Below are 10,457 nucleotides of genomic sequence, written 5' to 3'. Positions count from 1 at the left end.
TTAAGGGTTCTTGCTGGAACCTCCAGACATCTTGCTTCTGCTGGCTTGGAAGCATTGCCTCAAACCATCCTCTGCTCCCACTTTGTGAGGGATCTCACAAAGATTGATGGTTTGTTGAGGGTGCTTTCAAGAAAAGGCAGTACGCAAGGATGCAATCAAATTAAATCTTTATTTAGAAGTAAAGTAAAGTAGAGTAAAATGGGTTCCGTGGCATGGAAGCATCCATGCCTGGATTGAGCCCATGGATCATTCCTATAGGAAGTTAGAACAAGAGCAGGGAAAACAGTCCCTGTGCCTGGGTTCTTATAGGGGCCCATGGCTCCTCCCTTACCAATGAGGCTGCAGGAGCTGGAGACCCTTGACCCACCAGTGGGATCAAAACTCCCTCTTTGCTCCCATCTGGTGGCCTTTTAGGAACCTTTAAGGAACTGTCGTGGCTGGCACAAAACACCTAACAGGGACTGACCAATTAGAGCAGTGGTCTCAACCTGTGGCTCGCGACTCCTTTGGGGGCCAAACGACCCTTTCACAGGGGTCACCTAAGACCATTGGAAAACACATATTTTCAATGGTTTTAGGAATAATTTTATGGTTGGGGGCCACCACAACCTGAGGAACTGTATTAAAGGGTCGCGGCATTAGGAAGATTGAGAACCACTGAATTAGAGCCTCCTGTCCTTTCCTTTATGGCCATGCTGAGACCATAACCATGACCTCCCAAGCTAATCACCTTGAAAGATGAAAGCAAGTTGTCCATGTAGAGATCAGTTGGACAAGGGTGCTGAGCATTAAAGCTTGCTTTAGTTTCATCTGCAGAATGTGTTCCACTTCATGCTGTTTGTATACAGATGTGACTGTCGATCTAACTAACTAATTAAATTCACTATGTCAAGGACCTAGGAGTACTCATCTCAAACGATCTAAGCCCCAGAGCTCACTGTAACAGCATTGCCAAAAAGGCATTAAGAGTTTGTTGTGACTCCGACCCCCGAGCCTGTCCTAACAGAGGGAGGGGACTCAGAAGGTGAAGGAGAGGATTTGGCAAGGCCTCTCTCTCCAGGACCCTCCTCTCTGGCAATGCCTCAGGTTTCTTCTGAAGTCCAAGAGATATGCCAGGAACAAGGCACTTCAGAGCAGCTGCAGATAGAGAGCGAGGGGGATGAGTTTTGGCTGGATCCCAGACAGCGTCGTAAGGATAAGCGCGCGCAGTAGAGAAAGAGGCGTGGGCGGGCCAGAGATTGAGCTGAGTCATTGGACCACACCCCACAAGGGATAAAAGGGGGTGTGTCGGCTATTCAGGCCTTGTGACGGACAAATTGAAAAGCTCGGAAGTCATATCGTGTTTCTAGAACACTGTTAGAATCTCTTTTTGGATTTCTTCGGACTGGACTTTGACAATTCTTTGCTTTGAGGAATTAATTTGGTATATCGGACTGAGGAGAAAAAATCTCCCTTAGTGAGTAAAATCTCTTTCTTTCTTTCTTTCTGCTATTGGCGGCAGAAGGCAGTCTCGTAGATACCCTGGCCCTAAGCCATGGAGCGCTTTAAATGTGGTCACCAACACCTTGAAGCGCATCCAGAAGACCACAGGAAGCCAGTGCAGCTCGCGCAGGAGAGGTGTCACATGGGAGCGCCCCGTCGCTCCCATAATACCCCGCGCGGCCGCATTCTGGACCAACTGGAGCCTCCGGGTGCACCCCAAGGGGAGCCCCATGTAGACAGCATTGCAGTAGTCCAGGCGGGAAGTGACAAGTGCCTGAGTGACCGTGCGTAGGGAGTCCTGATCTAGAAAGGGACACAACTGGCCTATCAGGCGGACCTGATAAAAAGCCCCCCTGGCCACAGCTGGCATATGCTCTTCTAAAGACAGCCATGTATCCAGGAAGACACCCAAGTTGTGAGCCCTTTCCATGGGGGCCAATGATTCACCCCCAATAACCAGCGATGGCACCAGCTGGCTATATCGGGACGCCAGAAGCCACAGCCACTCGGTCTTGGAAGGTTGAGTTGAAGCCTGTTTCTCCCCATCCAGGCCCGCACGGCCTCCAGGCACCGGGACATCACTTCAAGGGCATCGTTGGGGTGGCCTGGGCTGGAGATGTACAGCTGAGTGTCATCAGCGTACTGATGGAACTCCACCCCAAAGCCACGGATGATCTCACCCAGCGGCTTCACATAAATGTTGAGCAGAAGGGGCGAGAGGACCGACCCTTGCAGCACCCCACAAACAAGGCACCTCAGAGTTGACCGCTGCCCCCCTGCCAACACTGATTGCGACCAGTCAGAGAGGTAGGAGGAGAACCACCGCAAAACGGTGCCTCCCACCCCCAACCCCTCCAACTGGTGCAACATGATACCATGGTTGATGGTATCAAAAGCCGCTGAGAGATCTAACAGGACCAGGATAGAGGAGCATCCCCTATTCCAAGCCCTCCAGAGATCATCCACCAACGCGACCAATGCCGTTTCTGTGCTGTACCCAGGCCTGAAGACGGACTGGAGCGGATCTAGATAGACAGCTTCATCCAGGTACTGTGGAAGCTGCCTCGCCACCACACTCTCAACAACCTTCGCAATAAAACGAAGGTTGGAGACTGGACGACAGTTAGCCAAAACAGCCGGATCCAGAGAGTGCTTCTTGAGGAGGGGCCTCACCACCACTTCTTTCAAGAAGGCTGGCAGGACACCCTCACCCAAGGAAGTGTTAATAATCCTCTGAAGCCAGCCTAGTGTAACCTCCTGGGAGGCCAGCACCAACCAGGAGGGACACAGGTTCAATAAACATGTGGACACATTCAGCCATCCCAGAATCCTGTCTACGTCCTCGGGAGCCACAGGATCGAACTCCTCCCAGATAACACTCTCAAGACCTGCCTCAGTCATCTCGTCTGGACTTACCCAGTCAGAGGCCAGGCCTTCCCAAATCTGAGGAATCTTGTCATGCAGATACTGCACAAAATCCTCGGCTCCACCCTGCAAGGGATCATCCCGCGCTCCCAGATGGAGGAGGGAGTGGGTCACCCTAAACAGGGTGGCTGGGTGATTATCTGATGACGCAATAAGGCCAGCAAAATAGCTAGATTTTGCCGCTTTTATCGCCACTAGATAGGTCTTAATATGAGACCTCACCAGTGTTCGGTCGGATTCGGAATGGCTGGTCCTCCAACCGCTCTCCAGGCATCTTTTCTGGCACTTCATCTCCCTCAGCTCCTTGGAGAACCAAGGAACTAGGTGAGTTCGGTGCCGGGTCAGAGGCTGCAAAGGCACGACGCGGTCCAAAGCCCCAGCGGCTGCACTGTCCCAGGCGGCCACCAGGTCTTCAGCCGAATCATGAGCCAGAGTCTCAGGAAATGGCCCAAGCTCCATCTGGAACCTATCAGGATCCATCAGGCACCTGGGGCGAAACCACCTAGTCGTCCCGCCTCCCTGCGACAGGGTATAGCGGTTAGAAAGTCAAGTCGAAGGAGCAAGTGGTCAGACCATGACAAAGGTTCGATGACTATATCCCCTATATCAAGGCCACTCGACCACTGACCAGAGATGAAAACTAAGTCCAGCATGTGCCCGCCCATGTGAGTAGGGCCCTGAATTAACTGAGTCAGGTCTATGGCCGTCATGGAAGCCATGAACTCCCGAGCCACCTCAGACGTTTCACCGATGGATGGCAGGTTGAAATCCCCCATGACCAAAAGTCTGGGGGTATCAACCGCCACCTCGGCTATGACGTTAAGCAGCTCAGGCAGGGTCATTGCCATGTGGCAGGGAGCCAGGTACGTGATCAACAGACCCATCTGTACTCCATGGCCCCACTTCACAAGAAGGGACTCACATCCGGCTATCTGTGGAACAGTGGTCTCCCTCGGATCAAGACCTTCCTTTATAATAACCGCCAACCCCCCGCCCCTGCCCTGAGCTCTCAGCTGGTGGAATGCCCGGAAGCCTGGTGGGCACATACCTACGAGGGGAATTCCCCCCCCTCCTGGCCCAACCAGGTCTCCGTAATACCTGCCAGGTCCGCTCCCCCCTCTTGAATAAGATAGCAAATGAGGGGGGCTTTATTTACCACAGACCTGGCGTTGCACAACAACAGCCGAAGGCTCGGGCCCTGAGAGTCTGTGCAACCTGGGGAATGAGAAGAGCTATGGGGACCGGGGCATGCCACCTCTTGAAGATAGCAAGTGCGTGCCCCCACCACATGATATGGCCCCCTGCTCTCGCCGTATCTGCCCCTCCCACTCAGCATATTGATAGAAAAGCCCTCAATAGAGTGAAATCTGATACCCCCCTTACCCCCAGAATCCGCACCCCCCGTGGCCCAATTGGCAGCCAGGCCAGACCCCTCCCCTCGTGGGTTATCCCCCAAACCCACACAACCCTCCCCCCTCCCAGAACCCCTTAAAATCTATCTAAAAATTTCCCCAAAAAAACCCTCAATCCCCTTTTTGCGACATGCCACCTCTCGGGGTTCCAAAGCCCATAGCCCACTGATCCTCTCCGCAATGCTGAGGCCGATAAAAGGTGATGGAAGGAGGCCAAGATGTAACAGGCACAGTACCAGAGGGAAGGAGATCAGGTGGCAACACAAATAGGGATGGTGATGATAAGGTCCCGAAACAGCTGAGGCTGGCAAGAGTGGTCTGGGCGAAGCAGGTCAGGGCAGCAGTCAAGGGAGGCCACAAAAAAGGGGTGAGGAGGGATTCCAAGGGATTCCAAGGAGGAGACAAGAATGGAAAATTGCCAATCCCCCTCTGGCCCATTTCCATCACCCCCAGTTCTTCTCTGGGCCCACACACCCTGCAGTCATGTCCTGTCCTCTCAGGGCAATTTTGCCCAGATCTTCAGAGGCCACAAGTTGCTTGGGGGGTTACAGAAACCCAATACAATCCCATCTGGGAAAGCATCCCCTTCAGCCTTCAGCTAGAACCAGCTGCCAAATGACATGGAGCTCCGCCCTTGCCCCGCTGCCAGTTTCACCGCCATCCACCACTTTCGTCCCCTCAGGGTGCCTGATGCTTCTATAAGTGCGCTGCAGAGTGCGCTGCAGAGTTCCATAATGGCCAGGAGCGGCTTCCATGCCGACAGGGGGGTGCTAACCCAGCCGCAAACTCTGCAGCCTGAGCGCCATCGCGGAGGCCGCCGCCGCCCTCCCAGCAGCGCCCAGGTGATGCAATCCCTCAGCGGTGTCTCAGGGCTGTCCAGGAGCCTGTCCCCTATCAGGGGCAGCTCATCCAACTCGCCAGGGTCTCAGAAGACCGGAACGGGGGAGGCCAAAAGATGAAAATCGGCCTCCCCACCCCTAATAGTCAAAAAACCCTCACCATCCTCCCTCAGCCGATACTCCGGAGGACTGTCATCTTGCACATGCGCAGTTGAAGTTCATGGTTCACTGCCAAGACTGTTATCTTAAAGGAATTCCTGACTGTTTGATTCATGAAATCCTGGCTGTCTGTTTGTGTGTGTGCGTGCGACGGGGACAGAACAGAGTTGTTAACCTAATTTTGCGAAATTTCTTATTAACATCGAATTTTTAACTATGGCATACAAAACTTTTGCAAACCAATTCTCGAATACAGCTTGTCTTCCTGGAATCTACACTGTATATTGGACATTATTACAATTGAGCGAGTCCAGAGGTATTTCACGAGAAGGGTCCTCCACTCCTCTACTTACAACAGAATATCTTATGCCACCAGGCTTGAAATTTTGGGCTTGGACAACCTAGAAATATGCCTACTATGGTCTGACCTAAGCGTAGTAAACAAAATTGTCTGCTACCTGTCAATGACTACTTCAGCTTCAACCTCAATAATAAACAGGCAAACAACAGATACAAACTTAAGGTAAACTGCTCCAAGCAGGATTGCAAAATATACAACTTCAGCAACAGAGTGGTCAATGCCTGGAATGTACTACCTGACTCTGGTTACTTCCACAAACCCTCAAACCTTTAACCTTAAATTGTCTACCGTGGACCTCACTCCATTCCTAAGAGGTCTGTACGGGGGCATTCATAAGCGCACCAGCGTGCCTACCATCCCTGTCCTACCATCCCCATTTATTTGTACTCATCTCCTGTGTTCATATCTATACTTATACCGCTTTTCTCGTACATGTTTGAAAAACTAAATAAAATAAAAAAATAAAATAAAATAAAACCTCACTGCCTTCCTCCATCCCCATTTTTCCTCAAAGGCAACGTAACATAACATCAATCAACATCATGAGACTTACTGATGAACGTTTTTAGAAGGACTCAAACTGAAATTCTGCAGCTCAGATTGTAGAATATTTGTTGCAGAGAAGAGCCCACCGATGAGATGATCTCCTGGCCTGTAATGATTGAGTAGGTCTCTTGCATCCCTTCCCAAAGTCAAGAAGCACTTGGTGCCGAGCATCCCACAGGCTGCCCGGGGCAACAAAAGCTGCATCAGAAGCAGAAGCAGTGGGTTCATTTCTGGGTTAGCCGAAGGAATCCCCTGCCTTGCATCTGATCTCAGAATCAGGAGAGCAGAAGCATTTGGAGACGTTGAAAGCAGATTGCTGCAAGGCTGACTTTTCTAATATAATATGAAGTCCAGAGAGAACTTCCCCAATGATGGAAACTGGACCAATGCAGAAGCAGAGTTCCTGGTGTCCATGAAGCTCAGTCCAGCTTTGCAGGATGACAAGACAACTTATACACTCACTTTCCTGATGCTGAATGTGTTGCTGCTGAGTCTGTTGACCTCCTTCAGACAATTTCCAGAGGGAAAAAGAATCCCTTGACATTTAGCAAGAAGGCAAGAAAGAAATCACTATCATTCTAATAATTAGTTGGGGAAGTAGGAGTTTTGCAAAGTCCTCCCTGCAGGGTGAACTGGAATCCAACTGAAAAAGTCCCAATGTAACTCAACGTAGTGGATTCTCAGAAAGCATCCACAACCAAATTGTTCTGTGGGCATTTGGGACACCTATCATTCTGCTGGGTTGATTTCCAATTGTTTTTCTTTTATGCTATTATATGTGACTGGTTTATTTTATAAAGTTGTGCTTTTGATGTGATGAATTTACTGTTTTCTTACTGTGGACTTTTGAACATTATGATGCATATGTGGCCTTAGATTAACTGTGCATTCCTTATTATTCAGAACGTTATGTTTTAGGGTGGACACTTAATTTTTTTATTGTGAGCTACTGTGCATCTGTCTGGAATTGAATGCAAACAAATCAAATAGATGTCCAGATGTCCATCCATCCATCCATCCATCTATCCATCCATCCATCCATCCATCCATCCATCCATCCATCCATTCATGTAACATGTCCCTTTTCTACTTGGAAGAGTCAAACAAAAGAGTCAAAGAGTTTCTAAGAAATTTCTCCCTTGCTATATAACCTCAAACAGAGATGTTCAACATGAGACATCTCTGGTTCTTTCATACTGATCCAACAGGTAGCAAAGTCTATCTGTACCCCTCTGCCAAAATGAAAATCTAATGAGTAGCATTTCACCCTGAGTCTTAAATACTTTGCTTCCATAAATATCTCCTGCAAATCATGAATTCTGATTGTCCCTAGAAATGGTTCCATCCAGGAAAGGAGATTCCAAGAAAACCTCATCCTTTCCTTTCCTTTCCTTTCCTTTCCTTTCCTTTCCTTTCCTTTCCTTTCCTTTCCTTTCCTTTCCTTTCCTTTCCTTTCCTTTCCTTTCCTTTCCTTTCCTTTCCTTTCCTTTCCTTTCCTTCCCTTGACTCCACTCCACTCCACTCCACTCCACTCCTCTTTCCTCCCCTCCCCTTCTTTCCTGTAGGTATCTTTGTCCACTTTCATCCACTCCATCAAAAGTTTCACTCCAACAGTGAATCTGATGGAAGAAAAATCTGCTGTCAACTCAGAAAGCATCTCTGGCCTGCTCTTGAGTTGCAATTGGCAAGGGGAATGGGAAAACTAACTCTGTACCTGTGGTGAGGCAGCATGTCTGTCAATACAAAAGCACATTCCAGCCATATCTCTGTTAAGGCTGTCTCCATAATTATCCACAGTGGCCAGAGAGGAGTGATCTCTACAACCCGTGAAATTGCTTCGATGGAGAATGTGACTGATGACACACCTTGGGGGGGAGGGGGAAAACAGGGTCAGAGCTGGAACGTAAATTACGTGGGATCAGAATTAGCTTCACTTGGAACGTGCTGATATGAAGCTCCTAATAAATAATTGGATTTCTTTTGAAGCTTGGCTCGAGGCTCATGATTTAATTAGGGCATCGGTTGGAATCCTGACATCTGCTTTATGGTAAACACTATTTTGCTCTTTTCAAATACTGAAAAATACACCAAATTTCCTGTGGATCACCCTTCAAACATCAACTGAGATGACAGCATAGCTAAGATTGAATCTCTGCTATCAAGAAAATTTAGGGATCATTGTAGTTTCCCTTTGCCTTGTTTCTATTTTTGGTAACAGGCTTAATCTTGGGAATCATTTAATTCCCCAAAACTCACTTACTGAAGGCTAACAGTCAGGATCTCCTCTATTTTATTTATTAATGTACCGTATTTTAGGGAGTATAAGGCACATCTTTTTTCACCAAAAAAGAGGGTGAAATCTGGGTTCGTCTTATACTCGGAATGTAGCCCCGTCCAGCTTCTCAAATGGAGGTTTCAGAGGCTGAAAGAAGCATCAGAAACAGAGCTTCAGAAAAGAAGCCCCCAAACAGAGCTTCAGAGGCTTTTTTTTCTGAAACTGTTTTGGAGGCTTTCAGAGGCAGGAAAAAAGTTTTTTCTGAAACATGGTTTACAGAGTCACCATCTTGCTCCCAATAATCCTTTTACAGACCTCAGAAGGATGCAAGGCTGAGTCATCCTTGAGCCAGTCAGGATCGAACTCCTGCTGAATGAGCAGTGAGTTAGTCTGCAATACTCCTGTCATAGTTGACTAGTTACACAGTCTTGCTTTTTTGTTGTTAGTTGTGAAGTCATGTCTGACCCATCATGACCTCATGGACAATGTGCCTCCAGGTCTTCCTATCCTCTACCATCCTCTGGAGTCCATTTAAGCTCCCTCCTACTGCTTCAGTGATTCCATCTAGCCACTTGTTCTCTGTCATCCATTTCTCCTTTTGCCCTCAATTGTTCCCAGCATTAGGCTCTTCTCCAGTGAGTCAGTCCTTCTAATTAGGTGGCCAAAGTATTTGAGTTTCATCTTCAGGATCTGGCTTGCTTACAAGCAGACAACTATAACAGGAGGGGGAAGGGAAGGCTTTGGAATCTAAGGGAGGCTTGGGAAGGAATTTTTAATTATTTTTAATTATTTTTTTAAATTGATTTATATGCCGCCCTTCTCCGGAGACTCAGGGCGGCTTACAATCCATTAAGCAATAGCCTTCATACTTCTGTATATTTATACAAAGTCAGCTTATTGCTCCCACAATCTGGGTCCTCATTTTACCTACCTTAGAAAGGATGGAAGGCTGAGTCAACCTGGAGCCTGGTGAGATTTGAACTTGCAGTAATTGCAGGCAGCTGAATGTTAATTACAGTGCTTTAGTCTGCCGCGCCACCAGGCTCTTTGGAATGCAAGTTTGGAATGCAAGTGTGTCAACTGGAAGTCTGAGACAGATCCAATATCTCAAAGTCACCAGCTGGGGAAGTCCCAGGCAGACAGACTGTTCACAAAACAAAGAAAGTGCAAATGCATGGTGGACAATGGACAATGGGAGGTCCGGGGGGAAAGGGAAAGTTTTCCTATGCTATTTTGACAGGAAATCATTAGAACTGGCTTTTCTCCTGTACCTACATGGAATCTTCAGTAAAGTTACCTGATTTTTCGGAGTGTAAGATGCACTATTCTATGATACCTAGTTTGGGACATGAAACATCTGAAAGAAAACAAGTCCGCATAGGGAGCACCAAGGACCCCACAAATAAAAAGAAATGAACTTCTGGTCTACAGTTTTGATCGTTAGACAGGATAGATTATAGGAAAAAAAATACTTTCTTCTACCTGTTTGGTAGATCCTAATAATTATAAATATTTTATTAGTGAATGAATGTCCCTTGGATTAAAAAAAAAAAAAGGTGACGACAATTTATGTTGCAGCTTTATTTTCCCCAATTGTTTGGCCTTATTTCTCTGAATCTGAGAGATTAAAAACACTTTTTCCTTTTGTAAAAGTAAACTGTTCAGCCCAGAGGTAGGTTTCAGCAGGTTCTGACCGATTCTGGAGAGTCAGTAGTGGAAATTTTGAGTAGTTTGGAGAACCAGTAAATACAACCTCTGACTGGCCCCACCCCCATTTATTCTCTGCCTCCTGAGTCCCAGTTGATCGGGAGGAAATGGGGATTTTGCAGTAACCTTCCCCTGGAGTGGGGAGGGAATGGAGATTTTACACTATCCTTCCCCTGCCATGCCCACCAAGCCACGCCCACCAAGCCACACCCACAGAAGCGATAGGGTTAGGCACAGTGAAAAGCATTTAT

The 10,457-nt window shown here is 47.9% G+C and overlaps 1 protein-coding gene across 1 annotated transcript; it reads right to left on the bottom strand.

Annotated features, from left to right (window-relative positions):
* On the bottom strand, nt 1-3,387 carry LOC148115903 (uncharacterized). The gene is made up of 2 exons (XM_087885278.1): nt 2,449-3,387; nt 1-123 (listed from the first exon to the last, which is right to left on the bottom strand). The coding sequence occupies exons 1-2, from the start codon at nt 3,385-3,387 to the stop codon at nt 1-3; spliced, it is 1,062 nt and encodes a 353-aa protein (XP_087741404.1).
* Between the last annotated feature and the right edge of the window lie 7,070 nt (nt 3,388-10,457).

The sequence above is a fragment of the Pantherophis guttatus genome, chromosome 2, assembly GCF_059756535.1.
Source record: "Pantherophis guttatus breed Tessera chromosome 2, ASM5975653v1, whole genome shotgun sequence".
NCBI lineage: Eukaryota > Metazoa > Chordata > Lepidosauria > Squamata > Colubridae > Pantherophis > Pantherophis guttatus.
Note: the sequence above shows the minus strand (reverse complement) of the source record. Positions and strands in the feature narration are given on the sequence as shown.

What these genes read in the sequence shown, in the direction of transcription:
- LOC148115903 (XM_087885278.1), bottom strand. Translation starts at nt 3,387, where the DNA reads ATGGATCCTGATAGGTTCCAGATGGAGCTTGGGCCATTTCCTGAGACT. An exon ending in AAACGGCATTGGTCGCGTTG is followed by an intron (nt 124 to 2,448) that starts GTGGATGATCTC and finishes TTTTCTTGAAAG; the next exon opens with CACCCTCAACAAACCATCAA.